This window comes from Peromyscus californicus, unplaced genomic scaffold (assembly GCF_007827085.1).
Source record: "Peromyscus californicus insignis strain IS unplaced genomic scaffold, ASM782708v3 Scaffold_11__1_contigs__length_118956290, whole genome shotgun sequence".
In the NCBI taxonomy this organism is placed as follows: domain Eukaryota; kingdom Metazoa; phylum Chordata; class Mammalia; order Rodentia; family Cricetidae; genus Peromyscus; species Peromyscus californicus.
The window spans coordinates 38546664-38567417 of NW_026294402.1; the positions used below are offsets into that span (position 1 = coordinate 38546664).

At 46.9% G+C, this 20754-nt stretch overlaps 1 protein-coding gene across 1 annotated transcript; it reads right to left on the bottom strand.

Moving 5' to 3' along the window:
• Window positions 1–3656: 3656 nt before the first annotated feature.
• Vps11 (VPS11 core subunit of CORVET and HOPS complexes) lies at window positions 3657–18939 on the bottom strand. Its single transcript, XM_052758028.1, has 16 exons — window positions 18720–18939; window positions 17081–17225; window positions 16855–16990; window positions 16304–16467; window positions 14979–15226; window positions 13080–13281; window positions 12551–12702; window positions 11531–11717; window positions 10585–10731; window positions 10278–10466; window positions 10025–10186; window positions 9383–9522; window positions 9092–9294; window positions 8829–9000; window positions 4408–4630; window positions 3657–4100 (listed from the first exon to the last, which is right to left on the bottom strand). The coding sequence occupies exons 1-16, from the start codon at window positions 18908–18910 to the stop codon at window positions 3936–3938; spliced, it is 2826 nt and encodes a 941-aa protein (XP_052613988.1). The 5' UTR covers window positions 18911–18939; the 3' UTR covers window positions 3657–3935.
• Between the last annotated feature and the right edge of the window lie 1815 nt (window positions 18940–20754).

Here is a 20754-nt window from a genome sequence, read left to right on the forward strand (position 1 = left end):
TATTACATTTATTAAATGTGTGTAGTGTGGGTGCATGTCCGCCATGGTGTGCATAGAGAGGGCGGAGGATAACCTAAGGGGGTCAGTTCTCTCCCTCCATTATGTCCCAGAGGATTTGAACAAGTTACCATACCTGCTGGGGTGCGTTCATCATCGACAGATAAAAGGGCTCCAGAAGGCTCCTCAGAATTTTACAGCTTCACCTCTCCAGCATTGGCATAAGCAATTAGTGTAAGTGTGGTATTTCTGTTCTTCTAAGCAAACTAAACTTTGCTACAACTGTAAGGTAAGCAAGTTTTTTTAAGGCAAGGTTTGGGCTATTATGAGCTCAAGCTGGCCTTGAACTTTCCCATTCTTAGGCCTCAGCCTCCCATAGTAAACAGTATTTCTTGTTTTTTGTTTGAGACAGGGTCTCATGTAGCCCAGAACAACCTTGAGCTCCACCTAGGTCCTTTCTAGGATTACAGCATGTACCACCATGCCTGAATTTCTACTTTAAAAAAAAAAAATGAAGCCGGGCGGTGGTGGCGCACGCCTTTAATCCCAGCACTCGGGAGGCAGAGCCAGGCGGATCTCTGTGAGTTCGAGGCCAGCCTGGTCTCCAAAGCGAGTTCCAGGAAAGGCGCAAAGCTACACAGAGAAACCCTGTCTCGAAAAACCAAAAAAAAAAAAAAAAAGAAAGAAACTAGCTGGGCAGTGGTGGCGCCCACCTTTAGTCCATGACTCGGGAGGCAGAAGCAGGAAGATCTCTGAGTGTTGATCTACCAAGTGAGTTCCAGAATAGCCAGAGCTACACAGAAACCCTGTCTCAAAAAAACAAAACACACACACACACACACACACACACACACACACACACACACACACACACACACACACACAAAGAGACTAATGCAAAGAGATGGCTCGGGAGTTAAGTACATTTGCTGCTCTTATAGAGGACCTGGGTTTGGTTCCCAGCACCAATATGGGCTTCTCAGCCATCTGATACCCTCTTCTAGTCTCCCTGAGCACCAGGCATGCATGAGGTACACATACATACAGGCAGGCATTCACACATAAAATAAAAATAAAACTTTCCTAAAGAAAAAGGTCATGTTAAAAGCCAGGCACAATGGTGCTCCTGTAATCCTAGCACTTAGGAGTTGGAGGATCTCAAGGTTATCTTCAGCCACATAGTAAATTTGAAACTAGTCTGGGCTACAAGAGACCCTATCAAAAAAAACAAACACACAAAAAAAAAAAACAGCTGGGCTGGGCTGGGTAGTAACACCTTTATTGTCAGCACTCAGGAGGCAGAGGCAAATCTCTGCAAGTTTGTGGCCAGACTGGTCTACACAGTAAGACCCTGTCTCAAAAAGGGACTGTGGGGGGGTGGGGTATGCAACCTAAAGACAAGCGGGAGTGACAGCAGTTACGAGGATGCAATTCAGGGCCACAGGTACCATGCAGACACTGTACCCAGTGAGCTGTATCCCCAGCCTTGAAAAGCGCTTGTTAGGTGTGTGCCAGCACTGGGGAGGCTGAGGCAAGAGGACTGAATTCAATGCTATGCTGGATAGCAAGGCCCTGTCTCAAAAACAAACAAAAAGAAGGCTAACACACACACACACACATGCTGGACTGGCATGCACAGCACTTGTATAGCATGCCCAAGGTCTTGGGTTAGTTCCAAGAGCCACACACATGGCTCTTCCCACTGCTTTGATTAACAGTAATGAATTGAGCATTGTACATAGACACAGATAGCCATTTATTTCCTAAGTCTGTTAATAGCTGTTCAAAGTAACTTACAGATGAAAAACATAGAGGTTCTGAAAAAAGTAGGAATTGCCCTAAGTTGTTGGAAGGAGTGGTGCACACCTCTGATCCCAGCTACGGGGGAGGCGAAGACAGGATGAGGATGACTTGGGCCCAGGAGTACAAAGACTGCCTAGACAATACAGGAAGCCCCCATCTCAAAATGAAAAATAGCCTTGGATCTGGCAATGGCTCAGTGGGTAAAGTACTTAACTGTAACAGTCATGGTCACCTGAGCTTGAATCAGTGTAAAGGTGGAAGGAAAGAATCCACATATGTACCATCCACCCTACCTCCACATCACATGTGTACACGCGCGCGCACGCACGCACACACACACACACACACACACACACACACACACACACGCTAAATAAATGTAAAAAAAAAATTAAGAGTAGGCCTAAGTCAAACAATACAACTAGGATTCAATCGCAGGCCATCTGATCCAGTCTATCAAACTGCTATAGGAAAGGTAGTGGGGCCTGTCAACCCAACCCTTGGGAACTGTCACAAGATCAAGGCTAGCCAGGGCTCCATAGAAAGGCTGTGCCAGGAAAACTTCTGTTGTGCAGCTTCTTCAACAAAGCTGCTTAAAGCCCAGGATTGTTTCTTTTGGGACAGGGTCACTAGCCCCAGGTGGCCTGGAACTCACAGAGATCTGCCAGCCTCTGCCCCCTTAGTACTGCACAAACCACCATGCCTGGCCCTTGTTACTCTTTAAACAATCTCATTGGAGCAATTTACTGACAGGACCTCAAATAACATCACCCAAATAACAATCACAGTAACAGAACCTTTAACCTGATTTCAAAAGGGCGAAAAATGTTTGAACAAAAGATCTTTTATCCTGCTTATCTGATACTGAACACATCAAGATACTAACCTCTCCTGACTAGGTCCAGGGCTATGTGCCTTGTTTGAGTATTTTAAAACACTATTATTACAGGTGTGTGTATATGTGTATGGAGGTAAGAGGCCAGCTTGAGGGAGTCCTTCCCTTTCACCCTGTGGCCCCAAGGGATCAAACTCAGGTCCTCAGGCTGAGCAAGTGGACCTACCTGCCAAGCCATCTCCCTAGATCTGTAGGTTCTGAGACAAGCTCATGAAGCCCACAGAGAACTCCTATCTATTGAGGCTGGCTTTTAAACTCTCGACCCTTCTGTCTCCACCTCAAAACACTGGGTTATAGCTGTGGGAGTACTGTCATTCCCAGTTTCTGAGTGACCCGTTTCTCCTGAACTAGAGTAAGCCAGAGCTGTGTTGCATGTCTTGCTCCAGGATGTGCTCGAAGATCAGTGACTTTTTTGTCTTGAGATTAAGTCTAAGTAACCAAGCATGTAGCCAAGGCTGGCCTGGAACTTGTGTTCTTCCTGTCTCAGTTTCTTGTTTATCAGTATATGCTACCTCACCCAGCTTCACTAGGTCTTTTGAAGAGGTTCTTCAGGAGGCTGAGGATAGAGAGCTTAGTGGTGTACTTGCCTAGCATGTGTGTAGAGCCCTGTGTTCAAGTCCCAACACTATGAAGTTCTTCAGTGAGCTTAACTTTCCTAGATGCCACAGGCCCCACCCACTACTGACATGATGTGGGGCCAACCAGACAGGAAGATCACAGGTAGGGAATTAGAACTCTCGAACACAGGGTGGTTCTTAGATATAATTTAGAATCGCCGGACGGCTAGATGTGATGGCACACCGCTTTTAATCCCAGACTCAGGAGGCAGAGCAGGAAGATCTTTGGGAGTTCAAGGCCAGTCTGGTCTACATAATGAGTTATAAGCCAGCTAGGGCTACACAGTGAGACCCTGTCTCAAAAAAAATCACCTGAAAAGTCCCCATAAAATATTCTTCAACCCTCAAGTCATTATACTCTTTTATTTATAGGCTCTGAGAACAAGGACCCCAAGCACAGCCTGGTGCCCTTGACTAGAGAAGAAAGCAGCTATTGTCCACAGAGAGGTTGCTGAGGTGCCCATCTTCACTGGTGTGGAATAATCTAGATTGCTGGTCAGCAGGAGGACAGCAGGCTGGCAAGATGAGAGGAAGGAAAAGCAGACCCTATCTTGAGTCTGAACTGTGGTCATGTCTGTGCTTTAGGGGCCCAAGAGTTCCAGGCCTTCCCAGGAGCTGCTTAATTAAGTTCCCCTCCTGGAGTGCATCAGCAGGTCCCGCTGCAGCCCAGCCTCCAGGCTGGGGGTCAGTCTGGTTGTAGGAGGGTCGGTCAGGAGAGTCAACTTATTGAAAACCCCTCGGCCAAAGTAGTCGGCAATCACGGAAAAGCTGTCGTTCGAGCATTTGAGCTAGAAGGAAAGAGGGAGAGAGTCAGACCTGCAGTGCTCGGCTGCTCACTGAAAAAAACAAGTCCTCTGGTACTCTGAGGACACTGTGTGACACTGATGGTGGCCCTGGTCTTGTGTGTCTGTGTGTGTGTATGTACACCAACAGAGGCCAGAAGAGGGCATCATCAGATACCATGGAACTGAATCACAGGCACTTGTGAGCCTCGTGATGTGGACTCAGGTCCTCCAGACAGCAGAAGTGCCCTGAACTACTGAGCCATCTCTCCAGCGCCCCCCTCCCCACCCTTTTTAACCTCCTCATCCCCACCTGGTGCTGGAACTGATCATGAAGGTCTCGTTTTTGCTCCTGGGCCCGGATCATGTCCATCACCTTGCGGTTCTCAGGGAGGCAGGTGGGGCAGTCAGCATCGCTCTCTGAGTAACTCTCAAAGCAGTGCTGGTGGAAGGAGTGGCCACACAGGAAGTGGACTGAGGGCAGCTCCAAGGCGCTGTTACAGATGCTGCACTTGGTCTTCTGGAAAATCTTCGGACTACGGGCAGGAGACAGGAATAGTGGCAAAAACTGAGGGCAGGGCCAAATGCCCAGTGGAGAGAGGAAACAGATGAACAAGTCTCTGCAAGGTCCCAGAAGCCCTGCCTGGTTTTAGCACCCAAAGGGAATCAAACGGACAAAAGCTCCAACCTGGAGTGAAGTTTTTACCAGCATATAATCCAGAAGGATAGACTCTGCCCTTTTTCAGTTTTCAAACTGCTATCACATCCTTTTAAAGGAGCCATTCCTGCCCACCTTATCTAAAACTGTGGCAGACATTTGCAATAGAGAGGAGGTGCAGATCTAGTTTAGCAAAGTATTGACTTAGTAAGGCCCCCGGCCTGCATTCAATCTACAGTATCATGGCATTCAACACCAACCCCCTCCCTCAGCCCCGCCCTGCCATACACAGACACAGACAGACAGACACACACACACAGAGTGTTCCTCTCCCTTTACTATTCTCTTCTTTACAGATTTCCATACCTGGCTTTATTCGCTTTTATGCATATGAGTGGGTTTTCTATATCTGTATATGTACCACAGGAGGTCAGAGAAGGGTCTTGGACCCCCTGGAACTGAAGTTATAAATGGTTGTGAGCCACTGTATGTGTGCTGTGACTCAAGCAAGTACTTTTAACCACTAAGCCATCTTCTAAGTCCCTCCCACCACTTTCAATTTTTAAGGTTTCTTTTTTAAATTATATGCATGTGAGTTCAGGTATCCGCCAGGCAGGAAGTATCGGAGCCCCTGGAGTTACAGGTGGCTGTGGGTACCTGACGTGAGTGCTGGGAATTGAACTTGAGTCCTTTGCAAGAAAAGGACATGCCTCTTAATCACTGACCCATCTCTCTAGTCCCCTTCTCTTTCCGCATTTATTTTCTCCTCAGAATTTACAACTATCTCCAACACTGTAGCCATCTGCCTATTTGTTTTCTTAGATTTATGTGATATGTGTGTGTGTGTCTGAATGTATAGCACTGGAGTTCGGTGCCTGCAGAGGTCTGAAAAGGCCATCAAACTTCCTGGAGCTGGCGTTACAAGCCATTGTGAGCCACTTGATGTGGGTGCTGGGAATTGAACCCAGGTCCTCTGCAAGTGCAGTGAGCACTCTTAACTGCTGAGCCATCTCTCCAGTCCCAAGCCCGCTTATTTAGAATGTTCACTGTATGTCTCTAGGACATAAGGCCCACAAAGACAGGGCTTCTTGTTTGCGTTATTCATTAAAGGCTTCAGACATAATAAAGGTTGAGTGGAATGGAGAAACCTTTTCATAGTAAACATTTTACAGTGTAATGGGCAGAATAGACAGAAACTTGACAGCTGGGTGTGGTAGTAAATGCCTATGATCCCAGCACTTCAGGAAGGTTAGAGGCCAGGGCAGCTTCAGCTACACGACTGTCTCAAACAAACAAAACAAACCCCTAAGGATTTGACACTTGAGAATAACTCTATCCAGGCAGGATGGCTCATTCCTGAAATCTCAGCACTCAGGAGGCTGAAGCAGAAAGACTGCTTTGAGTTCAAGGTCAGCCCAGGCTATAGGGTAAGACTATGTCTCAAAAATAAAGCAAAGTATGGGCAGGAGAGATGACTCCGTGGTTAAGAGAACTGGCTGCTCTTCCAAAGGATCAGGGTTCGATTCCTTAGCACCCAGTGGCAGTTCACAACTGTCTGCAACTCCAGTTCCAGGATCTGACATCCTCACACACACATACATGCATGCAAAACACCAAGGCACGTGAAAAAAAAAAAGCAAATTAAATAAAAACAAAAACAAACAGAGCCTAGAGTTACAGGCCTGTAATCACAGCTATTGAGAAGCTGAGGCAATAGAATCAGAGGTTCATGATCAGCCTGGCCTACAAAGTGAGTTCAAGAGGAGGCTGGGTAATTCAGTGAGACCCTGTCACAGCAACTACAAAGAAGGGCTGGAGAGATGACTCAGCAGATAAAGTGCTGGCTGACAAGCCAAGTCAGAGCCCTGGAGCCCGTGTGAAGAAGTGGGTTTGGTAGTGCATAACTGTGATTCAGGCACTCCTAGAGAGGTAAGGGAGACTGGAGCATGCAGTATGGAAGAAGTAAGAGTCCCCACCCACACAGTTTTGAACAATTACAAGCCAGACTATAGAATATGGTTTCATTTGGGTAAAGCACCCGGCAGCCAAAACTGTTGTGTGCAAGGTAATGGTTCCCCTAGGCAGAGAGATACAAGGACTGGAAGGACTCAGGAAAGGGACTTCTGGGGCTCTGGCAATGTCCTGTTTCTTGAGCTGGATGCAAGATGCAAATTCGTTCCTTTTATATGAAACTTAATTCAACTACATCTACTCTTATAGTTTGTGTATCATACTAAATACATAAAAAAAAAAAAAAAGAAGTTAAGAGTCCCTACCTCAACAAGGCCAGAACTAGTGAAAGCAGTCCTCTGACTTCCACAGGTCTCTGTGGCATACATGTACCCACACTCACACACACAAAAGCAATTGTTTTTAAAAGAGTCCTGGGGGTCCAGCTTGGTGGTACTGTGCTCGCCTAGCATTTAAGTGGCTCTGGGATCAATCTCCAGAAATGCAAACAAATAAAAATGTTGAGATCTAAATTATCTACTTTCTGTACTTTGTAAAATCAAATTTTATTTCAGACCATCTTCACAACTTAGATGTTTGCTTAGAAAATGTAAATATTATGTATGCAGAGAAGAACTGGCCTGGCCATAAAATGACCTCCTCCAAAGCCCATTATGGGACTTACAGGGCTAGAAAGAGGGCTCTGCAGTTAAGAGTACATATTGTTCTTGTAGAAGGAAAATTGAATTCAACTCCCAGTATACAGGGGGTGGGGTGGGGTGGGCCGGGGCTCAGAACTGCCTGTAACTCTCTCAACCTGGAGATCTGATGCCTTTGTCAAATGTAGGCACCTGCATTCAGGTGCACAGGCTTGCACACAAACACATACATAATTTAATAGGGCTGAAGAGACGGATCACTGGTTAAACATACACACTAATCTTGAAGAGGACCTGAGTTTAGTTCCCAGCTTCTACATTAAGGGGCTTACAACCACCTGTAACTCCAGTTCCAGGAGATCCAATAGCCTCTCTGGCCTCAGTAGGCACAAGCTCTTATACAAGCACAAGCACACTCACAAACACAAATACACAGACACACAGACTCATGCACACTAAAATCTTTTTTTTTCCCTGTTTTTTTTGGTTTGTTTGTTTGTTTGTTTCTGGGACAGGGTTTCTCTGTTTTGTAGACCAGGTTGGCCTTGAACTCACAAAGATCTGCCTGCCTCTGCCTTCCCGAGTACTGGGATTAAAGGCAAGTGCAGCCAGGGCCAGCTTAGGCTGGGCGATAGTGGCACATTTTTTTTTTTCCCATATACTGAAATCTTTAAAAATAAGATTTATGGCTGGGTATGGTGGCACACCCCTTTAATCCTAGCACTCAGGAGACAGAAGCAGGTGAATCTCTGTGATAGGACAGCTAAGGCAAATAAAGACAGACCTTGTCTCAAACAAACAAAAAAAAAAAAGGGGGGGGGGATATATAACTAATTATTTTTTTAGAATTCCTTCATTAAGATATGGGCTGCGGTGTGTAGTTTCAGTGGTAGGGTAGATGCCTACCTAGCATGTACAAGAGGCCTTCAATCAGTGATTCTCAACCTTACTAATGCTACGACCCTTTAATACAGTTCCTCATGTTGTGGTGACCCTAACCATAAAATTACTTCATTGCCACTTCATAATTATAATTTTGCTATTGTTATGAATCAGTAGTGTAAAGCTGGGAGTGATGGCACACACCTTTAATCCCAGCACTCAGGAGGCAGAAGCAGGTGGATCTCTGTGAGTTCAAAGCCAGCCTGGTCTACAGATTGAGTTCCAGGATAGCCTGGACTGTTACATAGAGAAATCCTATCTTGAAAAACTTAAAATAAATAAATGGGTGAATAATTGAATTGTGATGTAAATATCTGATATGCAACTCCCAAAGGGGTAGTGACCCACATGTTAAGAACCGCTGCCTTAGATTAATCCTTGCAGGAGGAAGGAGGAGGGAGGGAGAAAAAAAAGAAGAAGGAGCTCAAACACACTTCACAGATCCTCTGTCTGGAAAGCACATAACATCACATTGTGACAGACCAAGTCATCCCCTGTCCACTCCACATATCCAATTATGGCTACCTTGACTTGAGCTCTTGGATTTCCTGGCGGATACGAGTGGTCTCCTCCCTGTACCGCCTCACCCGAAGCTCATCCTGTGCAATCTGCTGGCTCTGTTTCTGCAGTTTTTGGACCAGGTAGTCTCGGATGATGGACAGGGTAGCTGTGGAGTTGTGGGCTAGGGTCTGTACCACTGAGATGAGAGGCCAAGAAGACATGAGATAATGAGCCACGCAGCACCCACTAAACAGAACCTCCCTCAGCCAGCCTCTCCTCCCAAGTACCCAGAAGAGGTGGCATGAGGTTCTTGTTCTCGATATGCTTGAGTACAGCTGCCACATACTCCTTGCAGTCTTCCTCCTTGCGGGCGAAGTAGCTGAGGGCCTGTTCCCACAGGGAGGGGTCCTGCTCCCCATGGCGCTCGCACACGGCAATTACCTGTCGGTACTGCCCATGCTGCATGTGGTAATGCATGATCTGCTGGAACCTGGGGCCGGGGAAAGGGCACACCTCAGAGGTTGTCCCTGGAAAATCACCTGACTCTTCCCCTTTCCCTGGAAGTGCCCGATTCTTACAGCTTCCCCTGCTCGTAGAGGTAAAGGACCCCATCCTGGAAGTCGTGCATCTGGCATAGGACCAGTGCCTTGTCAAACACATCACAGAATCGGCCACTCTTCAGCAAGGAGATGGCCTCTGCATGAAGTTTCTCCTTGGCCTACAAGAGAAGTGGGTGGGGCTGTTAGTCAGCAGAGGGCACAAGATTTTTTAGACAAGGCAGATCTCAGTCTCTCTCCATCCAACTTCCCATCAGTGAAGCGCATATAGCCCCAGAGGTGAGGGGCTACTCTGACAATCAGCTGTTCTCAACCTGTGGGTCATGATCCCATTGGCAAGCCTGTCTCCAAAAGTATTTACAGTATGAGTCATAACAGTAGCAAAATTACAGTTAGGAAGTAGCAATGAAAATAATTTTATGCTGGGGGTCACCACAACACGAGGAACTGTGTATTAAAGGGTCGCAGCATCAGGAAGGTTGGGAATCCCTGATCTAAAGAAAGCAACAAAAGGCTGCCACAAAGCTAGCTAGAGAACAGGCACAAGAGGAGCTATCTTTTCTTTATTCATTGCTAGGGAAGGAACCCGAGGCCTCACACACGCGAGACCACTGAGCACCCTGCTGTCTTTCCAGCACCTCCCATGCTCTGGCCAGGTGTCACCTGTGGCTCCTTCTCATGGGCCCAGTTCTGCAGCCTCAGCTCCAGGAGCGTGTCGTAGATGCCCTGGGGTGAGTCCGGCTGCACTTCGCTCATGTGCTCCAGGAAAGCTTTCAGCTCTCTCGGGTTGTTTGCAAAGATGGGGATGAACTCCTCGGAGTTGGCCTAGGATGGAGGAAAGAAAGAGGCGAGGGAGCTGAGTGAACAGGCCTCTAAGGTGATCCCTGCTACCCAAAACTGTTTTCCCAGGTCTTACCCGGAAGCCTGGAGCCTCCCGATCACCTCGGCCTTCTGGACTGGGCCGGTAGTCAGTACAAAGTCCTTTCAGCAACTGGGTCGTCTGCTCCGGTATGTGGTGCATGAGGATCTTGCCATAGCGCTTCATGTTACTCTCTGCCTGCTCAAAAGGCAGCTTACCGATATACTGAAGGGCTTCCTGGTAGTTCTGTAGAGAGGGAAAAGGCAAATTAGTGCTCTTCCTGCCTCACCCACCAGGATGCATTTTTATCTTTCCCAGCATGTCCTCAAAGCAGCACTTTGCCCAAAGCAAGAACCTCACCCACCTTAATGTCCTCTAGCTGGATCTTCAAGTACCACTCATGATGTGCATGGTTCTCAGCCAGATAGAGGGCATGGGAGTAGTAGCCAGCCTGCCGGAGGACCTTGATGGCCGTCTCCACATCAAAGTGGACCTCACTCTCACTCTTTGTCTGCCAACAAGACATTACACAAAATCATTCGCACAGGCGGCTGGAGAAGGGAGAACAAGCAGGCATCTTTAAGGCATGTTACTAAAGGGCAATTACATCTTGCCTGTGAAAACATGCCAGCCAGCCTCTTGCAATTTCTGCTTAAAAACCCAAGGCTTTCCTCTGTCCCTGTCACTAGAAAGACATTTCTAGGGCTGGAGAGATGGCTCATCTCTAGTTAAGAGCACTAGCTGCTCTTCCAGAGGACTTGGGTTCAATTCCCAGCCCCCACATGGCAGCTCATAGCTGTCTATAACTACAGTTTCAGGGGATCCACCCTCACACAGACAAAACACCAATGCACATAAAATAAAATTAAATAAATGTAAAAAAAGAAAAGAAAGACATTTCTAGGGACTGAGGGCTTCTTTAATGGCACTTCCTGGGCTTCAGCACCATGGAATGTTCTCGACAGCTTGCAGGAGCAACTGCTCTTTTTCCTGTTTTTTTTTTTTTGGTTTTTCCGAGACAGGGTTTCTCTGTGTAGTTTTGGTGCCTGTCCTGGATCTCACTCTGTAGACCAGGCTGGCCTCGAACTCACAGAGATCTGCCTGCCTCTGCCTCCCAAGTGCTGGGATTAAAGGCGTGCGCCACCACTGCCCGGCTCTTTTTCCTGTTTATACAAGAGAGAGCACTGGTTCCCAAATAAAGCTGGCCCTCTGCTTTCCTGTGTTCTGTTGAGAAACAGCAAGTCCGAGTAAGCCATTTCAGGTTCAGTGAGGCTTACTAGGAAATCATCCCATCCAACACCACCCTTTACCTTGATGAATTCCTCCAACTTTGAGCTGTCCTTGAGCTTGGTATAGCAGTTCAGAAGCAGGGTGGTATGATCAGCATTAGCTAGAGATTGCCGATGCAGGGTCTGCAGGTAGGCAGTCAAGTTGTGGATGCGCTGGGCATCCAGAAACTTCCGGATCACGTAAGATGGCTCCAACTTTCCAATGGTTCTAGGGAAACATCAGTATCATCAGGGATGGAGTACTTAGTGGAGTGGCTGTACAGGGATCACTGTAGAGCATGTTAGTGGGTCTTTAGGAGCTCACTTCTTACAAAGTCAAGGTGGTATCAGGATAGTAGACTATTAACCACACTGCACAAGGCTCCACAACACTGGCTCTTGTTTTTGAGGCGAAGTCTCACTATGTAGTCATGGCTGGCTTAGCAAATTGTTATCTGGACCAGGTTGGCCTTGAACTTAGGGCAATCCTCCTGTCTCTCTTTTCCAAGTGCTGGGATTATAGGCAAGTGCCACCACAACCAGCCCAGTACACTGGTTCTTCTTTTTTATGAACCACTTCACAAACCTGCATGTTATCCTTGCTGCCAAAGTAAGCATGAGTACAGGGCTGGGTGGCTTTTGTTTTTTTGAGATAGGGTCTCTCTATGTAGTCCTGGCTGTCCTGGAACTCTCTATGTAGAGCAGACTCGCCTTGAACTCACAGAGATCAGCCTGCCTTTGTTTCCCAAGTACTAGGATTAAAGGTTTGTACCCCCATGCCCTGTCTTGTGTTTTAAGATAGGTTCAGGTGTAGCACAGACTAATTTTGAACTCACAATCAATCCTCCTGCTTCAGACCTGGGACTAAAAGTATGTACCAGCATGCCCAGTTATCCTCTCACTGGCAGCCCAGTTTCCATAGTAAAAGTGAACACTTCCTGATGAACTACAAGACACCCTCTCCCCTCTCCCCCAACACACACACTTCTGCTTTCGCCTCCAGCGTGGGTTCAGATGACTGTTCTGCATCCAGAGCTACCCCCACGGCACACCCAGACTAACCGGATATACTGCTGAACAGCCCCATCATGGTTGCCCTTGCTGTAGAGATGGTCTCCATACTGCATGAAAATTTGAGCTAGCCCATCGCTGTCCAGATGTTGACTCTTAGCCAAGTTAATTGCCATCTCAAATAGATTCTTCTTAAACAGCATCTAGAGGAGAGATGAGCACATTGGTAGAGGCAGTCCTGAGAGTATGCCCTCCCAAACATACCATAATAAACAAAGTAGACAGTCCTGGAGTTACAATCTGCCTACAGTCTAGACAAAGACCTCAAGGTAACCCCAAGACCAACACCAGCATCACCTCACCTCATACAGGTCTCTGTAAACAAGGAGGGTTGGCTCAGGTTCCCAGCCATTACTTCCCTCCAAAGCCACATCTAGGCCACTGTTATGCTATCCTAAGGAAACTGAATAAGGCTGTGACCCAAAGGAAGGAAAGTCCCTGGGCCCAGGTGACCTAAGAAACCTATTCCTGCAGCTACTTCCAGATGCTTGTGCCAACTCTGAGAACCTGGTGGCCTTGCCTCCAGTTTGGTCTGTGTGTCCTTCTCCTGCAATGCGTGGACCCGCCCATCCCGCGTCAGCACGTACAAGGAGCCCCACTCAGCGAGCACATCCACTACATCCTCAAAAACAGCGCTGTAGGCTATGAACTTGTTGCACAGGTCATAGATGTTGAGAATTTGCTTGTCAGAGCTCTGTGAGTCCCTGCTGGTAAACTCGGACCTACACAGGAAAGAAAAGCACCCACTATTTAGGCCACCTCTGTCTCAGTTCCCTTATGGTTCCTTCCCGTGACAACTCTGGTGCTGCCCCATTCCAGTTAGAACAAATCACCTCATTGGCCCCTCCAGCAGCTCATCTCACACATGCAGAATTGTGCTGACAGCTGTGGAAAAGAACATAATCCTGGTCTTACCCTTTAGCAATCCTATCATTAATCCTAGCCAACAGAGTAGAAAATGAAACATTCAGATGTCCACCCACTCAACAACAACCAAAAATCACCCATGGCCTGGTATTAGACAATGTGCTTGGTACTGAATGGAAACAATCCAACAGGGGCTAGGAGAGGGCCCTGTTGATAAAATGCTTGCTCTGCAGCACGAGGATCTCAGTTCGATACCTAGATCCTACATTTAAAATAAGGTACAGGGGTGGGAGAGATGGCTCAGCAGTTAAGAGCACTTGCTGCTCCTTTAGAGGACCCCAGTTCAGTTCCTAGCACCCACATCAGGTGGCTCACAACCACCTATAACTCCAGCTCCAGAGGATCAGATGCCTCTGACCTCCATGAGCACCCACACACGTGTGCACAAAATCCACACACAAATATATACACATAATTAAAGGGAAAAACATAAAATAAAACAACGGGTACAGTGGCACACACTTGGGCTAGGGAAAGGGGTACAGGCAGATCCTGAGGCCTCACTGGTTGCCAACCAGCAGCCTAGTATACTTGGTGTGCTCCAGGCCAGTCAGAGACTGTCTCCAAAATAAACAGTGGATCGTGCCTGAGGAATGACACCTGAGGCTGTCCTCTGGCCTCCACACACATGCGTGCGTGCGTACATACATACATACATACATACATACATACATACATACACCTGCACACACATGAGCATATATACACAAACACACAAACCAACAGGGAGTGCTTTCACTATGCCAAAGGCCCACCATTCTCTTTCAGTGCTCTAGAAAACAATGATGAAGATGACAAAAACACCCCAACAAGAAAACCCAGGCCTGGGGCTGGACAGATGGCTCAGAGGTTAAGAGCACTGGCTCCTCTTTCAGAGGACCCGGGTTCAATTCCCAGCACCCACATGGCAGCTCACAACTGTCTGTAACTCCAGTTCCAGAGGATCTGATACCTTCACACCAATGCACATAAAATAAAGTTAAATAAATTAATTAAAAAAGAAAGAAAGCCGGGCGGTGGTGGCGCATGCCTTTAATCCCAACACTCGGGAGGCAGAGCCAGGCGGATCTCTGTGAGTTCGAGGTCAGCCTGGGCTACCAAGTGAGTTCCAGGAAAGGCGCAAAGCTACACAGAGAAACCCTGTCTCGAGAAACAAACAAACAAAAAAAAAAAAAAAAAGAAAGAAAAGAAAAGAAAACCCAGGCCTTACACTTCCTAGCACTTTGCACTTCCTCAACACTCAATCCTCTGGCTCTACCTAACTTACTTTAACCAAAGAGCAAAAAAATCCAATCCTAGTATTTTCACAGCAAATGTCTGGAGCAAAACCTTATTTTTCAGTAAAAATAGTTAACTGAATCTAGGTGGAAGGTCACCCTACATAAAACTCAAATGACAGACTGGTTGGATCCAGGCATTAGGGTTTTAAAACTACGATAGTTCTGGGGCACAAGTCTAGTCCTCTCCTTTTCCCCTTTCCCGGGAGTCTTACTTGGGAGAAACCTTCCGGTCTCGGGAGACAATGACAAGGTAGCCTCTGAACCAGTGGGTGATGAGCTTATGACCCTCAAAGGCAAAGCAGGGCCCACGTTCATCTGGCTGATAAAGGTAAACACACTCATCTCCGGCAACAATGAACTGCAGGTCCTGAGAAGGGTCGCTCAGGGCTGAGCAGCGCAGGCCACAACCATGGGTGTCCAGCTCCATACGGGGGTAGTCCTTTCCAGAAACGATATAGGACTGCCAAAGGTAAGAAAAAGTTAGCAGGCTCCCTTTGAAGAGGCAGCACCTAACCATTTATAAAGACATTCATTTCTTTTCTTTATTTTGTTTGCTTGTTTTTTTCTCAAGACGGTTTCTCACTGTAGTCCTGGCTGTCCTGGAACTTGCTCTGTAGACCAGGCTGGCCTCACAGAGATCCACCTGCCTCTGCCTCCCAAGTGCTGAATTAAAGGTATGCACCATTACGTCCGGCTACAGACATCTACCTTGACTCTCTCACATTTTCTCCACTTAGCATTCTACTTGCCCTCGGTACCCTGCCTTCTCCAGTCACCACCATCCAGCTACTGGATCAATGCATTGGGGGCCATAGTCTCTTTCTTTTATATGATCACAAGCTATCATGCGAGTTAAAGAAACGCAATGGTTCTTTGCTGTTCTATCAGAAGTGTATTCCTAGTCTGGGGAGGCAGTTCAGTCTAAGTGTGAGCACGGTGAACGTGCGGCTCTGGGGTTGACCCTTGGTAGCAAACGTTTTCCAAAGGCAGTTCACAACTGCCGAAACTCCAGCTGCCCTCTGAAGGCAAACCCACGCACTTAGCCTACACTTACAGACATACACATAAATAAAAATTGGGGGAGAATTTAAGATTAAGAATGTAATGGAGCCGGGCGGTGGTGGTGCACGCCTTTAATCCCAGCACTCGGGAGGCAGAGGCAGGCGGATCTCTCTGAGTTCGAGGCCAGCCTGGGCTACCAAGTGAGTTCCAGGAAAGCTGCACAGAGAAACCCTGTCTCGAGAGAAAGAAAAAAGACTGTGATGGAACACCAGGAACCAGAGAAGTAGAGTCATTTGTCCTAACTATGCTTAACAGTGGAGAATCAAGTTATTCCACTACAAGCACAGAGTTCTTTTCCTAAGTCTCCCTCTTCTAGTCTCCTACATGAAGAAATAAAATATTAAACTGGGCAAATGATTCAAGGCTCTATGGCAAAACTTTAAGACTCCCACCTCTCCTGTTAGTTGCTTCCGCTATTTCCCTGAGCGCTGGAGAGACCCTCCATGGTTCCCCTTGAGTGTGACCTTAATCATACCTGAACATTTTCAGTTGTCACAACAAACAAGTGAGTGGTCTTTCCTGCTTGGCGAAAGGCCAGTCCAGTGACTGGATAGTTGCCCTTGTGTAAAATCTGGGTCTTGCTATGGCGGTCCCGGGTGATGTCACCCTTGTTCAGAGTAACACTGCCATCTGTGAAACCTGAAGACCAGAAAACAGTGTTTCAGTGGGGTTGCAAAGAGAAGGGAGTGGAAACAGAGAAAAAGGCCATAGGAGGCACTCGTAAGAAAGACATACTTTCTCCTGCACCTACAACTTCACTAATGGTAACCTGGGAACCTCAGTATCTCTATTTACTGACTCATTTTCAAAGAAACTAAATACCTTACCATTATAAACTTTAATAAATCTACAAGGCCTTGGGTCAGTACCATGAGAACACCACATATGAACTGTAAAAACTACTTCAAAGAAAATGTGTTTAAAAATCTAGGAATGGAGTTCTAGGACAGCCAAGGCTACACAGAGAAACCCTGTCTGAGGGGGTGGGAATGTAGAGATGCTGGTTTCCCACTTTTTGCTGCTTACCAATGGCCATAAAGTTGAGATTTTCATGAACCGTCAAACAAGACACAACAGTTGGCTCTGTCCCTGGGATGGCCGGGAAGATTCGGGTGCAGAGTGGATTGCCACCATCTCTCTTTTCTAGGTTCCAGATCTTTACCTGGGGACAGACCACAGACACGTGAGTGTCAGTCTCCCTCCAACCAAAACCCAGTCCTCGGCTTCTGGATCTTTCTTTTCTGGGACTTACCAGGGGGTTAATACCCTCTTCATCCTCACCAACTGATGCCAGAATATTGTGCTGCTTCAGCTGATACAGATGTGTCACACGTAGTTTGTAGGCCTGGAAGCCTGTGAGCTGTAGGGAACGTGGCAAGAACCAGATCTGGCCTTCCATATGTGCAGGGGAGTCAAGAAGCTTCCTTTCCAAGGAGTGACATATCCCACCCTCACCCTCTAATCTGTGGCTGCATTTTCTATACTTTAAGTTACCTTCAAACAACCATAGTCCTGAAGTATCACTACAGTAGATGAAGAATTAAAATATTTTATGAAAAAAAAAAGTTGTAACTGAAAAAGAAATGCCAGGCAGTGGTGGCAAACACCTTTAATCCCAGCACTCAGGAGGCAGAGGCAGGTGGATCTCTGTGAGTTTGAAGCCAACCTGGTCTACAGAGTGAGTTCTAGGACAGTCAGGGGTACAGAGTGAAACCCTGTCTCAAAAAAAAAAACAAAGACAAAAAAAGAAATATATAGAAAGAAATGAAACACACACATCTTAAGGAAAGTCACATTCACATAACTTCAAATTATAGGATACTAATACAACTGTTCTGTTTTAGTATTATGTTGCTAATGTCGTACCGACTTTGAGTTAGAAATTAAAGGTATGGTCAGTATGTGTTTTCACTGATTTAACCATTTTTAATTTACAATGCTACAAAAGTGACATGTAGTAGACACCCTACTTTGAAGGGTTGAGGGGCAAAGCACTTGAGAAGAAGGCAGAATTTGAACCTTCAGTCTTTCCTAGGCTAGTAATATGGGTACGATGCTTTGAGGCCAGCCCTTAATCCCAGTGCTCTGGTGACAGGCAGATCTCTGTGAGTTCAAGGCCAGCCTCGTCTACACAATGAGATCCTGTCCAACAATTACAAAAAAAAAGACACTCTGGTGATGCCGTGCAGGTGTGGCACCCTGTCAGCAATGGAATCAGAAGGGAAAACTGATAAAGCACAGTGTACCGTGTTGCTATTTACCCTGGTAGACTAAGCATGGTAAATGCATGTTTGGCTTACAGTACTTTCTATTTATGATGGATTCGCCTGGGTGTGACCCCATCATAAGTTGAGGAACATCTCTATAGGAAAAAGTAGCACCTACGTCGTTTGTCACTATTTGTGGCTTCAGACATGACCTGAGGGCTTGACTGTACTTACACCAGAATCTAGATTATCAATGAACATGCACATAACCTCTTTAGAAACTCCAAGGGCTTTCCCCATATACCTCGTGACAAAGCAAACAAACTCCTTGACTCATTAGTCTCCTTGCCCACAATATCAGACAGGGAAAGTAACACCTCTCACACACACATCTTTAAAGGCAAGTTGCATCTGCTTGAGAGAGGGCTGATCTGAACCTTGTCAAAATGGCACTAACAACCTTTTTACAGAAAAGGAAACTGAAGCCAAGCGTCAAACAACTTGCCCAGGACTGCTCAGTTGACAAGTTAGAAAACGGACTTCCTTCTTTCTCCCATCAGACCACAGAAGAGGTCTGGGCTCGCATCTAATTGCGAGCGCGCAATGCACCACCGGCAGATTCCATTCCAGCTGGAGGAATCTCCTAAGGCTTCCGCGGAGGGAAGGGACAGCTCCACAAGAAGGATATCTCCAAAGACCAGGCTTCCGCGGCCGGAGTCGCAGACGGTGATGCCAGGAGGGAGGCAAAGGAACTTGGAAGCAGTGGATCCAGAGACCGGTGCGGCCCCCGGAGCGGCCCCATCGTTACCCAGCGGCTCCTTCACCAGCTCCTTCTCGAAGAAAACGAAGCGCCGCCACTGCAGGTAGGCCGCCATCTTGGCCGAGGGCCCCCGCCTCCGGAAGCAACATCACGTGAGCCGCACAGGCGAGTCATGTGAGAGGCATCCTCCGGGAGCATGCGCGCACAGGCGCGCTTGCGTGGGCGGTGCCTACTTCGCAAAGTTCTGGGGGTGGAGCTTGCGCGGTAGCTCCCCAGTGCTTTGATCTTGTTATAACTTCGAGGGTCCTTCATTCCGCATCATTTTCCCCTCCGGACGCGCGGTGGCGCGTTTCGAGTCCAGCATGCCCTCCACAGCGAGACCGTGTCTCAAAACTACAACGCTCAGCTCTGTTCGGGGTCGCTGTGCAGAGAGTCATGTTTTGGGAAACTATCTAATGCATCAGCTTTTTAATGTTGGAATAGAGCTGAAATTAAACGCCACCTTTTCAGAAGTGCTTAAAAAAACAGCCTGATCAAATTCAAAGCTTTTTAGCTATATGTAAGACTTTATAAATGGAACTATTCCATCAATAGGCAACTAGACGGATAGATAGTATGTAATCTCTGTACAGGTCTCTTTAGTAAACACATGCCTATATACCAATCAGAAATCTTATTCCAACAAAGAAAGATTGGGTTTGGCTTTTGTTGTTTTGTTTTGCGGCAGGGTGCGGGGGTGCAGGGAAGCGCGTGGATCAATAAAACGCTCAGGCACTGATGGCTCTTGATGAAAGATGTCACGCATTTTTGTGAATTGTAGCTTGCTGTGCCTAAGCGAGTTACATTTCTAACCTGTCAGAAATATTTTAGGTCATAAATTAAAGCAGGTATACAAAACCGGTTTTTCAAGTGCTGGAAAGGAGAAATAAAAGTTTGTGTCTGCCATTGACACATGTTGAACCAACCTTGTGGTATATATTCAGTTCTGTGCGTCTGTCAGAGTGTGTAGAGCCTGATACACTCAAAATATGTTCATTGAGATGGGAAGTTCTGATGAAACGGGAACTCCTAAGACACTGTCAACATCGTCACCCCTTTCTATAAAGGCAGGATATGGGGCAGGGAACAGTAGCAAATGCCAGGGAGTGGCAGCTTTGAGAATAGAGTGATTTAATAAATGGCAAGTCAAGGTATTCCATAGCTGTCCTAGCAATGCTGACTAAACCAGCTCTGTGTAGAGACAGCCCTGCATCCTGTTTGTGTGCCAGAGAGAATCATGAGGAGTTTGTGTCAAAAGAAGCATTGTGAGGAATATGACGATATCAACTGTGACATCTTGTTCACCAGGACTGATTTAGTTAATCTGGTTGCCTAGGCAGATGTCACCTTCTTCTCTCATCACTGCATATACGGCCCTCCTGTAGCATGTTCACGCGAAGGTCCGGACCTTCCAGGACAAAGGAGGACCATTTCTCAGTTCAAGTGCAAGAGTGGCTGAACTCCCCTACTAGAACTACCTCCAAACATGTTCTCAAGAAGTATTGTGATTCCAGGACAGCCAGGGCTACATAAAGAGACCGAGTCTTAAAACAAAAACACAGGAGAACACCATCATGTGCCAGGGCGTGCCAGCATGTGCTGCCCTCCTGCCCAGTGGCAGAAGTCTTTCTTTTTCTGATACCTGGATCTGACCCTGCCAGTGCCTTTCGGGTCTTATAGATGCGTAATACCAAGTCAAAGACTGGCCTGCCAGAGCGACCCACAGCCTGTCAATACACCTACTACTTTGCTTTTCATTTCTTGACAAATACATTTTCAGCACTCCCCATTCCTGAAATTGTACTAAATGCCCAAAAGGTGAACAAGCAAAATGCAATATTTGACCACCACCCTAGGGAACAGGCTTTAAAAGCAACTGACAATAGGCAGGGATGGTTGGTTCATGCCTGAAGTTTGGAA